Source organism: Aethalodelphis obliquidens, unplaced genomic scaffold, assembly GCF_003676395.1.
Source record: "Aethalodelphis obliquidens isolate GAN/ISIS:26980383/991018 unplaced genomic scaffold, ASM367639v1 scaffold15, whole genome shotgun sequence".
NCBI lineage: Eukaryota > Metazoa > Chordata > Mammalia > Artiodactyla > Delphinidae > Aethalodelphis > Aethalodelphis obliquidens.
In genome coordinates, this window is record NW_020837959.1 from 31,297,930 (window position 1) to 31,313,528 (window position 15,599).

General features: G+C 36.6%; 1 protein-coding gene across 3 annotated transcripts in view; it reads left to right on the plus strand.

Moving 5' to 3' along the window:
- Nucleotides 1–15,599, plus strand: part of KLF12 (KLF transcription factor 12) — a 454,868-nt gene that overhangs the window by 293,080 nt on the left and 146,189 nt on the right. For all 3 annotated transcript variants that reach the window (XM_027116076.1, XM_027116077.1, XM_027116078.1), the window contains one exon: nt 2,227–2,773. In XM_027116076.1, coding sequence (XP_026971877.1) covers nt 2,227–2,773 — 547 coding nt within the window. The remainder of the gene's footprint in view (nt 1–2,226; nt 2,774–15,599) is intronic.

Below are 15,599 nucleotides of genomic sequence, written 5' to 3' on the forward strand. Positions count from 1 at the left end.
TGATCAGGGTTTTGTCCTCCTTAGACTGATGAGGCATTGTTTTTGGATATGCTGGTTGCATTTCAACTGCTACGTGTGAAATAGGAACCAGCATGTGCCTCTGTGATGTTTACACTTATAAATTCATGCATAACATGTCTAACGCTCCCAAATAAGATATGTCTGTTGTCCAAAGGTTTGGTTGATTCTTCCTAATTTTTATGAGCATTTTCCATATTTTGGTTTGAGCTTGTGCAAAAGCTATGTAGTTCTCAAGTATTTGAAAGCACCTAGGGGCTCTTAGTATTGGGTCTTCCTAGCTTTCTTGTATATACAGCAGAATTACAAGAGGAGTGCTCTTCCTCTATTGTTGTAAAACAGCTTAAGGAGTAAAATTTTTTTTAGTGAGGGATTAAGCAGATACCTACAAAGTATGGACTCGTGTTCATAATCTACAGAAGTCTAAAGCAGTTTGCAAATCTCAGTGAAGCTTGATGCCTCAGAAACCATCTATTTACAGATAAGCTCCATGTTTACGTCCTGTATTGTCGTAGTCTACGAAAGCACTCTTCCATTTACTTTATGAAATGTTTGCACCTCAGCCTTTGGTTTATAAACCTATGTTAGGACCTTGTGTCTAAGTGTAATTAGGAAGAAAAAAATTCGTGATGGAAACAGTCACTATTTCCAAAATTAGAATTTTGGAGAGAAATTAATCAAGGCTATATTTGAAAGCAAACTATGTTTGATAATTTGTGCTTAATGACATATTTTATAATGTTAATGACAAACCAACTGGGATATTTTATGAAAGCAGCCTCAACAAAGAATTTCTATATGGGTATGACATACTAATAAGAAACATCCTACATTGTTCTACAGAGAAATTAAATGATAATACTGTGTGCGAATTGAATAGTGTTCTAGTTAGAAGAGTAGATAATGCTAATAGCTTTTTATAAAACTTGCTCCGTTTATGGTGTTTCTTTTCTTTGTTTCTTAATATCTGAGAATATTTAAATTCTTATTTCTCAATTTCAGCACATGAAATGAGATCTTGTCATTTAGAATTTTATGCGGTAGATATTTGGATGCTTCATTTTGATATTTTCTAATTCTTTTCTTTTGGTGGGTAAGTAACCATGTTAGCTTAGAAGCAAAAAAAAAAAAAAAAACCAATAAAACATCAACCCATTTTCCTGTTTATTGATCTGATACCATTGTTTAGCTTATTTTCTTTCTTTTCTCATTGTTGCTAAATAAAATGCCCTTGCACTATTGTATTTCCTGAATGGAGCTATAATTTATATTCTATAAAGAAAGATTTGAAGAAGCATGTTTTGTTCCTTTAAGTGTATGCTCAAGCTTTGAGGGGACTAACAAACCAAAATCTTTTATTAAACAAAGAATGAAATGAACCAAATTAATATAATTTTAGGCATTGTTGTTCTCATACCATAGTGAAGCTGAAAAAAAAAGGTTTGGGTCTTCATATAATAGAACAATAATGTCTACGTTAGCCTGGTCAAATTAGATATAACCAAAAATAATCTTTTGTAGTCTAACTCTCTGTTAAGGCTAGACGGACACCTGCTAATTTGGGGGCCATTTTAGGCCTTGGAAGTAGACATTTAGTAACTGTTTCTTGAATTTATGAGTGAATAGGTATAAAATTAAATTATATTCATGCTCAGTAATAACACACTGAGCCCATTAGTCTGGGTGGAATCTTGGATTCTTTATTATTATTTATTATTAAATTTTGCTCATTAAAATTTGAAAGCATGAATACAAACTTGGACAAAATTATTATCATTGTCTTAAATTACACAGCACAAGCATAGGCAACTTAAGATTTACAGAATAAGCTTTTCCTAAAATTATTTCCTAAAAATACCTGTTGTAGTATTTCTGTATATTATTTTGAGAAAAACTTTTTCATTGCTATGAGCTCAGTTATAATCCAGTTATTAGAAATGGCTTGTATTCAGTAATTTAGCAAACGGGTGTGGGAAGTTGGAGAATTTTATGCCCTGTTTTAGTGTATTTCCCTGGATTTTGACAATGATGTCTGTCGCCCTCCCAATCGTCCTACTCTGTTGTGCTTTTGTACTCTCCACTTTAATTATGACGACTGTCCGAGCGGTTCTTCAGATATTTGGAGAGCGAATTAATGCTCTGTAGCAATAAGAGAAAAATTAAAAAACATTCAAGTCATCAATCATACCTCTATTTTTCTCCCCACAGTCTCCAAACGTCCACAACTACCCCGATATGGAAGCTGTTCCCCTGTTGCTAAATAATGTGAAAGGGGAACCCCCGGAGGACCCGTTATGCGTAGATCACTTCCAGACACAAACTGAGCCAGTGGACTTGTCCATCAACAAAGCCAGGACATCCCCCACAGCCGTTTCCTCCTCCCCCGTTTCCATGACAGCGTCCGCCTCCTCCCCTTCTTCAACTTCAACCTCTTCGTCGTCTTCTAGTCGTCCAGCCTCATCCCCAACTGTTATAACATCAGTATCTTCAGCATCATCTTCGTCAACGGTATTAACTCCAGGGCCCCTTGTTGCCTCTGCCTCTGGTGTGGGAGGCCAGCAGTTTTTGCACATTATCCATCCCGTTCCGCCTTCAAGTCCCATGAATTTACAGTCTAACAAACTGAGTCACGTTCACCGCATCCCCGTGGTGGTCCAGTCGGTGCCTGTCGTCTACACAGCTGTGCGGTCACCTGGAAATGTGAACAACACTATCGTCGTACCACTTTTGGAGGATGGGAGAAGCCATGGCAAAGGTAAGAGACACAAGCAAGCCTTGATTTATTTCAGCAGTAACTCTTCATTTATTCAGTGAGAGGAGCCCAAGTCATAGGCAAACACACTACATCCAAGGAAGTTCTGTGCAGAATGACCCAGGAGCCAGCTGATCCACGGCTGAGTAGAGCACAGTTTAGTAGAAACTAACCTCATATTTATATAGGTATATGCTTCAGTATTACTTAGTCCATATTTCTATATATCAAGTCATTTAATGTCAGAATTCAAATACCTAAATTTGCAAAATATTTTTACCTTCAAGCGCTCAAATAGAAAATTCAATCTATAGTCAGCGTAACTGCTTGTGAGATGTAAATGTGTAAATCCCTCGTAGAGGTTAACCACTGTGAAATTTTTACAAAGTGTGTCAGGATGTTTCTTCTTTCAGTTGTTCAGGCTGGAACTTACTTGTCTGGCAATAATATAAAATTCCATGAAGTTCCAGTGGTTGGAACCTTTGAGTAACTTGTAAATTAAGTCGCCATTAAAGTAATTCTAAAGTTAGGTGTTTGGCTACAAATGTGTTATGTAGCTTGAGTTCTTATCTTCATACAAGTCTAAGTTTTTATTTTAAATAGCAGGAAGCCTCCATATGATAGAAATAATTCAAAATGCAGTATTAATATTTCCTTCTGGGGGTTAGAAGGCAGAAAGATACTTTGTTACATGACTGTATGTAATAATACCAAGTTAACTATATATGATAGTTAACTGATCATGAAGTTATTTTTCTTCTTCTAAGTTCTTTTTGTTTCATTTTTAAATAGAGGGAATTGTAATAATATCGTGGTGTTGATTTTTCTTCCCTTTCTATGAATCTAAAAAAATAAGTCACCCTTCTATAGAGATGTAAAATGCCTATAATCATCAACTCATGTGTGTATTTTGTCTTCAGAGCCTAGAAATGACGATGAATTAAGACTTAGATTGCATTACTTTTTGCTTTGATACCATATTACTTCCGAGGTCCGTAATTAAAATATGACGGGTGAATACATAAAACACTGCCTTCGTGTAAAATACTAGTAAACATAGTTGTTTTGGTTCTTGTATAAGGTGGGATTCAGTGCATAGGAATAACATTTGGTCGTGAACTTGGAGAAATTTTTGCAAACATACATTACAGAATTGTGCGTTCATCTTTTGCAAGTTACTGTTTTATCTGCAGTGAGTTTCTTCATAGCACATGGCAAGTTTCATCTTCCCAGTTTTACCACCTGAAAAATCTAGTGCTTTACAGCAGTCAGAGGTTTAAACTGCAAACTTGAGATCCAGACGCTCTGCTTACCTGACAACCTTTTTTTTCTTTTTCTTTTTTTTTTTTTTTTGGTGCTTTTATGGGCAAAGGCCAGGAAGTAGTCCCACCACCATCTTTGTGAGCAGGTAGAAGAAAAAGAGGAAGAAGTGAGTCTTTACATAGATTTTTCTTGAGTCGAACCTTCTTTGATATTACTAATACTTCTGATCCAAGTGAGCTAATCGATTCAAATAATAATAACATAACTAAAGGCCACATTAGGTATTTATTTTCTTTTATAATTTACAGATGTGCTTTAAATTTTTTAAGAATTAGGAATTAACAACTAGAAAAATTATAACCTTGCGTATTACATTATACATGTGTACACCATAGAACCCAATCTTTTTACAATAACACTTTTGAAAAATATTGCCTTTATTGTGAAGGTGATTGATAAGGATCTTAACACTGTTCATGACCTGCTTTTACAATTTCCATGCTCTAATGAAGGAAACAAAAGAGATATCTCTTTTATTTGCCATTATTTGATGGGAGAGATTACTTTTATTTAAAGTTTACTGCCAAAATTTAATTTTCTGGAAAATTTATCTTTGCAGAAGAACTGTGTTAAGTAAGACTCATGCTGTAATTTGTTCTCTACATGAGTATATTTGTTAGTTTCATGCAGTGTTTTCTATTCAGTAGTTTCCTCATATCAAGAGTAAACATTTATATAACCATAAACACACTAAACTATAATGTGGATGTTAACAGCATGAGATTTGGGATCAAGGTTGTATGGGTTAGCATCCTAGTTCCCTCACTTCCAGCTTTGGACTGGGCAATAACTGGGCAAAGTTATTTAATTTCACTCATCTTCATTTTCTTCAGTGATAAAATGGGAATAAAAGTATATATCTTTCAAGATTATTGGGAAGATAAAGTAAGAGCTTATGTGTAAATGTCTAGCACTGATCAACTGTCAATAAATGTTTGCAGTTATTTATCATTATTATATCCCCCCCAAAAAAATACCTGAAGCAATAATGTTCAGAAATTTTTTCTCTGTCTTATAAAAACAGAAAGTTGGAGGAAAAAAGACTTATTGAATTTAAAAGTGAAAAACTGTTTCCAAGAAGTTGGTATAGAAATGCTTCTCAAAGTTGTTACAACAAATTATAAGGGATGAGTGTTTAGGATGAGAAATTGTCTGGAAAATCCCATACTTTCTATGTTTATTAGTTTATATTAAGTTTTTATAATCCCCACATTCTACAAATATTGCTTCACATTTTATAAGTTTTTTTATTGTTTAATTTATTAATTAGATGATGGTAAAATTCTCTAATGGAGGAGGTCTGCCTACCTCACAGAATGAATAAAGGAAAGGGCATTTCAGTGATTCCTCACGTCTGTATTTTGCACATATGCACTGGGCACTGGGCCAGCAATGAAATGGCTGGGTGATAAAGGGAGCCCTATTTCCATTCTCAAATAGGACTTGTATATCTGGTATGGATGAGCAAAAGAAAATACAATAGGGGAGTTGGTTTTTCAAAATGCTACTAATAAAAATACAAAACTAACTCTTATAAATGTAGGTGATTGTACTAGCTGATTACCTTTAAAGTTGGTATAACATATCTGGTCTGTGGTAGAGAAATAGATTACCTTACATCACACTACACAAGGGACTGTGAATGAATACATCTGTATCTAAAATACCATGAATTGAGTCATTTGTCCATTCAAGTATTTATTGAGCATCTCTTATGGGTCAGGCATTTTATTGGCACCAGAGACATAGTGTTGAGCAAAACAGATGCTGTTTCTATCTGAGTGCTTGTAGTCTACTCGGAGATTTTGACATCAAACAGAAAAATCGTACAATTAACTGATAACTGTGGACAGAGTTGGGTTAAAATGTAGACCAGCCATGGGTGTGCCTAGGGCAAAGAGTTTAATTATAACTGCAGAGAGAGAGAGTTGTATATGACAAAAGTATTTTCATACAGGGTGTTGTATGTGGTTGGAAAAAATGTTTTTGCTGTTATGCTCAGAAGTGGGTGTTCGGGGCTTGGGAGTGTGGTGGGCTGGAACTTCCACACGGTATGCTTGGATGTGAAAAAGCATTCTAATGAGGAGAGGACTCCAGCCTATCCAGTATCTATGGAATATGGTCTAAAGGAATGGCAAGTTGTCAGCTAGCCCAGGGCACCAACAGATCTCAGTTGGGTCTTGAATGTAATCTGTGATATGAAGGAAAATGACATGATGTTCTGGAAGGCACAGTAAACACAGTGTAGACTAGAGCCATTAGAGGGATGCTGTCAGAGAAGTTCTCCAGAGGAAGACGTTTTTCTGCTTGATACAGGACAAAGTAGCAGTTAGCCCCTCGAAGTGATAGTGCTGAGGGGTAGAAGGCTCTCCACGGAACCTGAGACCTATTATTTGTAAACAAGACCCTAAAGGAATGATTTGACCTTGTAAAGGAATTTCAGTTCAGCCTGGGGAAGTTTTTGGTAGATTTCCCAGGAGATTTTCATTAGTTTTTACAGATATTTAGCAACAGGAAGCATAGAAGGTCAAAAAACAAATCACAAGCAAAGTGATTGGTTTGTTACTGCCTTGATGGAGAAGTAGGCACTTTTATGGTTCTCTTTTCCTTCCTTCCTTTTGATCCACTACTGAGGTGAGGGAAAGAGTGTTTAAAAGAATGCAAGTGAAGAGAGCGTTTTACCGAGGGACTCATCAAATGTATCAAAAGCTTCTAAGGGGCCAAATAAAATAAGGACTAAGAATGGAGCATTTCGGGAGGATGGAGTTTACTGGTGACACTGTGTCAGTGGAGTGGTGGGGACAAAGGGCGGACTGAAGTGAGTTCATGTTCAGATGGGAGGTGAGACAGGGGTGACAAAGTCTAGACAACTCTTTGGAGTAGTTTTGCTGGAAGAGTTTTGGAGAAATGGCATGATAGCTGGAGGGGCATTTATGCTCTCAAGGGAGGAATTTTAAAAGAGGCAGAAAGTATAGCATATTTGTATTCTGTCAAGAATAATCCAGTAGACAGTTGAAAATGGGTAATTCTAGAGAGGGAAGAATTACAGAAGCAAAATTGTTAATTGCACGTTAGTTGCTTATATAATTTTGTGGAAGTAACCTGCATCTTGCAGTAATTAACCCAAATTCTAAAGTCAATTTATTAGATTGACACAAGTTTTAGGAAAAAAGATACATAATGGAAAAGGAAAGAAAATGCAAAAAACAGCAGATAATGATCTAGGATTGACAATGAAAAGCAAACAGAAGTTCAGCAAAATGTGGGTTCCACTGAGAATTATAAAAACGATACCAGCATTAATATGAATATAAGATCAAACATTTCTCATTCACCACATACTGGAACGTACAGAATAATTAAAAGAAAAAGGTAACCCCCAAATAATTTGTTGTTTAAAGACATTTTTATAATTGAATATTAATAGATATTACATTTCAGAAACGCAGAACACTTAAAGAGCAAGGCCGTAACCAGTCTGTGACCGTCCAACTAAAGAGCTAAAAAAAAAAAAAAAAAAGGATTTACTTTCTCCCTCCCATATGTGAGCTAGTCCTTTCTCCGTGTAGCTAAAGGAATAGGTAATATCACCCTGATGCCCAGGAATGAGGCTCGAGCCAAGGTGTGATTGACCAGTGGCTTTGAAACAGCCAGAACTGAAAAGCCAGCTGGGTATTTCACTGTTGCCCAATTTTCTTCCCTGACCACTATTGCATCCTTCTTTACTACGTTATATAGATGGTCTGTTGGTCTGTCGTCTCCCCCTTTCCCCATATTGTCTTCTCCTTAGCCACCCAAACCCACCGGCTGTCCCCGTGACTGTAAAAAGGAGATTGCCCAGCGGAAAAAGCTCAGCTCGTTTCCTATGCAGCCACTTTGTTTTTCCTGAAAATGCAACCCTGGCAGCCCAGCCTACCAGAAGTTTTACAAAACATGTTTCTTGCATCAAGACTTTTTATTATAATGGTGTCATACTTGAAAAATAACTCATTATGGGTCATAAGTGCATTATTCCTGCCCATATATTTATAGGATAAAATCCTTGAGTTTAAAGTACTTTTTCCCCCAGATGTCTGACTAGAGCATGTTGTTACTGCTGTCAAGAAGCCAGCAGCCATTTGAGCATGTCATTTCTTTCGTCATCTCCTTTAATAAAAGCGTGTTGTTTTTATATTATTTGTGGGTGAAGTGAGGAATCCTCCAAAACTATACCTTTTTCCCACAGCACTGGTTCAGGAATTTCAAAGGGCCGTGGCTGCGAGCAAATCTGAAATACTCAAACCCCATTTCTTCCTATAGGCTTTTGCTTTTCTCAGCAGCCCACGGAAAGAAGCCACAAGTGTATTTTTAGTCCTAGGCCATTTATACTTGTGAAGGGAAATCTGGTCATTGCAGTGATTGCTGCAGAGCTGGTTGGAGGTTGTGACTGTAGCTCCTGACCGTCTAATGCAGCTGGAGTTTTGCTCCCATGAAACGCTGCATTTCAGATCTCTTTGTGTCGCCAGTTTTCTTCTGCTGTCAGCTTTCCCAGCGTTGATGTTTGTGGTATCTTTTTTCAGGTCCAGGTTCATTTTGTCACAGACTTGCTTCTCCTGTCTACCTTACACATGACTGTCCTCTTTTAGTTCACCATTCAATGGATTCCTGGTGTCGTCTGTCCATAGGACCAGAATAGTCCAGGGCAGCTGACTTATGCTCATGTATATGGTTGTCTTGGCTTCTTGAGTGATTGAACTACCACAGCTTCCTTTGGTAAATGTATTCTTCTACTTATGCTTAATTAAGTATGATAACTACTAGATAGAGATTCCTATTTTAAATCTGAATTTAATGTCTATTGACAAACCATCTAGTTACTCAATCTTTTATTGTTAATTTTTTAATGTTGCTTATTGGGAAGCAGGACTGGATAGTTGCTGACTTTGGGCTTATTATTCTTGAATTTAGACTTTGATAGGACTTGAGAGTTTTATTACTGTCATTATAAGACAGGAACATGTCAAATAGAAAGGCAGCCAATATTTATGAAAAACTGAATTTTAAATAGGAGGTCAGAATATTTTATATAGATAACGTTGGTCATTTGTTGTTTGTTTTTACCTGACTTTCAACGAGGAGTAGAAACTTATCTGTATTTTTTCACTTCTTTGCATCCATAGGAAGTTGAATGGATTCCATCAAAAAAAATGGCTTCTTATGCTCTTGTTTATCTGAAATACCCACAATCTGTCGACTCCGCTGTTTTATCTGGCATAGACTGGGTTGGGTCTAAAATTTGATGATAATAACTGTCTTGAGAGAGGAGACAGAAATTGTATGTTCTGTTCTAAGAGAATTAGCAGAAAAGAGAAAACTGTAAATGTAAACTGTAAAATGTCAAGGAATGAGTTTGGCTTTTCCCCCGCGCAGTTAAAGAGTAAATAAAATTACAAAGGGGAAAAGAAGAGAAAAAAGTATGGCCTGCAGAGGGGATCCACATTAAGAGAGAGGTGATACTTCATTCAGAGATAGATATTATGTAAGGAAGCAAAGATAATAGACAGGAGACAAACCCATTCAATAGATAAAGTAGCTAAAGCAAAGGGTTACCAAAGTGGCATTTGTGTCCATTCTGTTATAAAGTGATGCCTAGCACACCATTTTAATTTGTTAGGTCAAGTGCCTCCTATGATAAAGTGGTCTAATTTATATTTAAACAGATAGATGCTTAAATGTGATGTATTACTAGTATTTAGTCTTAGGTTAGTCTCTATGTTCAGTTTCCACCACACCTGAAAAGTTTTCTCTGATAATATTTAACACACTGAACGTTAACATACTGGATCTTGAAATATAATATCTTTCCTTTCCTCTATAGTTTCCTTTTTTAAGAACAAGTTCTTTCTTTCCTGAAGTCGTGTTCTATTTAAATATAAAGCTTCTAATTTCAAATAGTACAGGTGCTGTTATGCTGCAAGGAAATTCTTATTTTACATATCAGATTGCAGATATTTATAGGATTCTTTTGATGATGTTTGGACTTATATACTCATTTCAAGAAACCTTTGGGTATTGGATGGATATATCTATATATGGAGAGATATAGATATCTATCCTTATCTGGATATATCTATATAGATATAGTTATTTTTTGCAAATGGGCATTTTACCTAGTGACTCTTAAGACCTGGAAAGAACAAATGAAAGAAGGAAGAATGTAAGATCCAAAAGGGAAACTTGGTCTTAGAATCCTTGCCAGCACTGTTTTAAATTGGCTTTTTAATTATTTATAACCCTCTGGCTGTGGTTTCTGTCTCCCGATTTTTTCTCACTCCCTCAACAATAATTCTTTTTCTATTCCAAGCTCTGTTACTATTTTCTCAGCCCCTTCTCTCTGCCCGTTCTCCATTGTTAATGGAGAATTTGATTAACTGTTCTTCCACTTTGTGTTCTTTAGAAAAGAACAAATTGATATTTGTCTTTCTGTCTAATAAATAAAAGAAGAGCTACCAATTTACAGAGTTATCATTACGTACTCCATCTTTCCTCCAGCCACCTTCATGTGGGGGAAATGCTGCTTTGATCATTGGCCAGTTGTATGTGTTTTTCATGACCAGGCGTCTTCACCATCGTTTTTCTTCATTTTATCAACAAATGTCTTATGGACCAGTTATATGGCCAGAAATGTCACTATGGCGATTTTTAAAATAACTTCTCTCAAAAGCCTGCTTTTCAGTGTACAATACACTAAAATGATACTGTTCACACTGTGAGTCGTTTTCCTGTTGATGAATCTTGAAATCAGTTTATTGGCTTATAATCAGCATTTTAAAGAAATTAAATAGGATGGAATTGATTAAGAAATATGAGAGTATCACCCAAATAAGTCTTATATCATGAAACTTTTACTTCCATACATGCAAGTGCAGTACTGTGTGTGTCTGTATACTGTCTGTGTACTGAGTCATATTGAAATACGTATTTCTTACTGTAGTTCCTGTCTCAGAAGTTTGAACGACACTACATGGAGTTCCGTCACCTTTAATTCAGATTTTTTCCCCTCTTCCTTTCTCTTTTTTTCCATCTCCCTCTCGAATACCCTTCTTGATTCCACCTTCTTTTCTCTACCCTCTCACTCTCCCATCTCCCCTCCCTTTCTGTCTTCTTTCTTCTCCCAGGTGTCCTTCTCCATCTCCCTCTACCCTTCACCATTCTACCTTTTCTTGAAGCTTGATTCTTCTTTCTCTTCTATATGTAACCAAATCACCTATCCCAGAAGTGATGTATTATGGAACTAAGCAACTTATATTGAAAATGATAGCCTTTGTACTGCCATCTAGTGGTGGGATTTTAAAATATTGTGAACGGAAAGAGTTGGAGGAACTCTATGGAATCAAGTTATTTCTTCTATGATTGCTCTCGGGTTTTCCCAGCTGGTTTAGGGTTGTCAGGGAGTTCAGTGAACATGCTCTTTTAAAGTGAAACTCGAACATGAATTCGAAACCTAACTTATCTCCTTTTTTAAGAAGCATCCCTTCTACTCACTTGTCCTACTTCCCATCCTGCACATTTGTATGTGACTTCTGTTTAGTAGAAATGAAATGCTACTTTCTATGTATCTTTGCTTAGTTTGTTTTTGTAACTATGGATTGTGTTTGTTGGGTTAGTGGACGCACATATATGCCGACTTGTGAACTATTAAGTTTTATTGAATGTCACAGAGAAAAAATAAAAAGAGAGTTATGTCTGGGACAGCAGGACTGCAGGAAGACAGAAAATAGGAGAATTTGGTGAAACTGATAACTGGGAGTAGCCCTTGGAGAATTCATCAGAGAACCGCCTTCTCAATAGCTAGGGACTTAGGAAAAGCTCAGTAGAAACGGAGTAGAATTCGAAAGATATTCCCATGGATGGTTTTCTCAGATTCTCAGTGCGAGAAAGATCTAGTGGGACTGGGATGACCTACAATAAGAATAAACTTTTCTGTTGACAAAAACTGTAGTTGCTTATATAATGCAGTATATATTATTATAAATCCTCACTCACAGGATGAAATAGGCTGACATCTCCCCAAATCCATCTGGGCCTCATTAGCTACAATTTTTTCAACACATTGCATTGCGCCTGACACTAGTAAATGTTCAGTAAATACTTAGTGAATGAACAAATGAATTAATTAATGTAGGTGCAGTGTTTTATATGAGGTGCTCAGTTAGAATGCCATGGCCAGTGCTGGTCTCTAGTCCTAAACCCTAAACATAAAAGGAACCTTCCCCTGTATGGTGAAGTAGAAGAAGCAACAACATAAAGTGGAAACCAGCAGGGTTCTCATATCCTCACAGCGTGGATCCCAGCACCCCTCCCCGCCAGGCTGTTGCCATTCCACTGAATATGTCTCATGTCTCAGCCACCATTTCCATGGCTTTTCATGAGGACAACTCTCCCTTTATCCATGTAGTTTCCTTTTCTTGGACAGCCTTTTCTTTCTCTGGAAAAAGACCTGGTTCAGATGCCTTCTTTTCTAGAAAGACACATACCAAATTGTATTACAATTTGTGCCATACATATAAACATATACGAACACATACACATAGATATACATATATGTAAAATATATTCTCTTGGCTCAATATATGTGGCTCAAATATATTATATATAATATAAAATTTTATTATAATGATATCTATATCGTGGCCTTACTGCTTTGTCCAGTGTCTGGCACACAATGAACAATAAATGTTTGCAGAATGAATGAATATCATTCCCAGAGCTGTTACTCCCTTATGTCAGTGGGCCATCTGTAATTCCCTGGTGTTTTTGAGTGTATTGTTTCTACTGTTTCCCAAGTTTGTTTTATTTCATTGCATTTAATACTGAAGAATAATATTTGGTGGTACATTATAGATGCTTGATATGATTTAGGTTTTAATGGTTTCTGGAGTTGAACCCCTGTGGGTGAGACATATTCTTATGGCTTCTGAACAGTCTTAATGAAAAGATATCGCTGTATGAAAATTACAGCCAGTTCTTATTTATTGTTTTACTCTCAGGTAAAATAGTTTGCCTATGAAACTAGGATAAATAATGGCTTTGATTGGATCCAGGCAATTAATAGAGTCTGTGAGGTTTCTTATGTAATAGTAATGCCAATTTCATTTCCCAGTCAAGGTGAAACAAATTACACCTCCTATCCCATTGCGGTTAACTGTGTCAGCATCACAGTACCATAAAATCTCAATAAAATCTGAAGACTGTGGAGTATGGATAATCCCACTATAAATTGTAATAAAAATTACCCCTCCAGACTCTATAGTGTCTCCATGAAGTTCATAGACACTGTCTCTTTGTACATAAAGTTTCATGAAATAAATCGACCAGTTCTCCTGTCCTTACCAGATAGCAAGCTGTTTTGATTTAAAAGCTGATAACGGTATAATCAGTTTTTGGTGTTTGCAGTGCATTTTAAAAACATAAGTTTCATCTAAGGAACCTTAAGTAGAAGGAAAATGCTACTTTAATTTGCACTATGCACCGAATGTCTCTTTGTGAGAAAGAATAATGACATTTTTACCATGGTGGGGCCCGTTTGCTGCAGCCATAAAACAAAGATTTCGTTTCTTTCCACCAATCTCTAATTTTAAAGGTATATTAAGCAAACCCAAGCACAAATCTAAAAGAGCTTTGCTAAATTGCTTCACATTTTCTGCATTTAGAAGGAATTGTCAATTTCATGATTGCATTTTTGTCTCATCTGTGCTAAATCCAAGAGCTCCCTAATCATCTCTGGTGTGGCCTTTGTTAGGAGTAGGTGTTCTGTCAGTCCTCTGTACACACAGAGCCCTTTAAAACAGAGGAAACCTTCCAGAGACTTAGGTTGTAAATCTGCAAAGAACATGAATTAGACCCTGGAGGAAGTCATATGTTATAATGAAGGTAAAGTAGGTAGCATTTGACGTGGAAGTTAAAGAAGCATCAGGCTTTGCTACTTGCAGTAGGCAGAAGTATTCCAGCCAAGGAAAAGAGTGAACAATGAGGACAGAGAATGAAGGGTACGTAAAGAATGAAGAATAGTGGAGCTTTACTGAATCTTAGGCTATAAGGCAGACACACACACACACACACACACACACACACACACACACACACATACACATGGCATAGGGTATAACATATACATTGCATACGTGATATATACTATGAATTACTTATAGGGGAGGACCTGAGATTCTCCTTCTCTGAAAGAGAAAGCCTTTTAACTCTTAGTTTAGATGTACTTCTTACATCCTTTGTGAATATGACTCTTCCTGCTGTGTGTAGAGAGGAAATAGTGAATAAAAATGGCAAAAGAAAAATATAGGAGAGGTATATTTCTCAATTTTTATTTTTATAACTCATGTCCCCTGAAATGTTGTCTCAATAGATTTTTTTATGTATTCCCAATAGCCACAAAAACTGTAGCATTTCACTTTCTGTAGTTTTCCTTAGGAAAAGAAGTTACTGATTTTGCGTTACCAATCTACAGATGCTCAAAACCCTCTGAGATTCTCATCTGCCAACCCCCCTGTCAGAATAGGAAATTCCCTTCATCTCTAGGTGGACTTAGGGCAAAAGAGTGGCAGCTAACAAAGGAGGTGTCAAAATTATTATTAAGATAAGAACTTGAAAAATCACAGCAAGGTCTTTCGGGATTGCAGTAAATAGGCTTACACAGCTCTTGAGTCCTTGGAGGTAATACTTTATTACAGCATAATAATTGCTTTTGAAATAATGACCATTAGTAATGAAGGAAAGGCTGAATTATGGTCAGTCTGTTTGAAGTAGGAGACAAAGTATGTAATAAATCTCGTATTTACTAAAAATCATTTAAATAATTAACCTTAATTGAATGCTTATATGTTCTTTGTGCTTTACATACATCAATCATCTTTAAGTCTTACAGTATAACCAGTGCATAGGTTTTATTGCTTGTCTTTTACAGATAAGAAAACTGAGACTCGTGTACCTTCCTCTACTTCTTATTAGGTTACAGCTTATTAGTGATAGAGCCTTGAATAAAATCACAACTTTTTAATACTTTTGCCATACTTTGCCTTAATTCAAAAGGTATGCCTTAGTTATCTAGAAAATTTGTCAATATTAAATAGCCCCATTTCATATTTTTTCAAATTAGGTACATTGTATTTTTAAATCATTTTATTTCTGTCAAGGTGTAAAATATTACATATGAAATTATCTATATATAAAATCAAGTATGGGCTTCCCTGGTGGCGCAGTGGTTGAGAATCTGCCTGCCAATGCAAGGGACACGGGTTCGAGCCCTGGTCTGGGAAGATCCCACATGCCGCGGAGCAACTGGGCCCGTGAGCCACAACTACTGAGCCTGCGCGTCTGGAGCCTATGCTCCGCAACAAGAGAGGCCGCGATAGTGAGAGGCCCGTGCACCGCGATGAAGAGTGGCCCCCACTTGCCACAACTAGAGAAAGCCCTCGCACAGAAACGAAGACCCAACACAGCCAAAAATAAATAA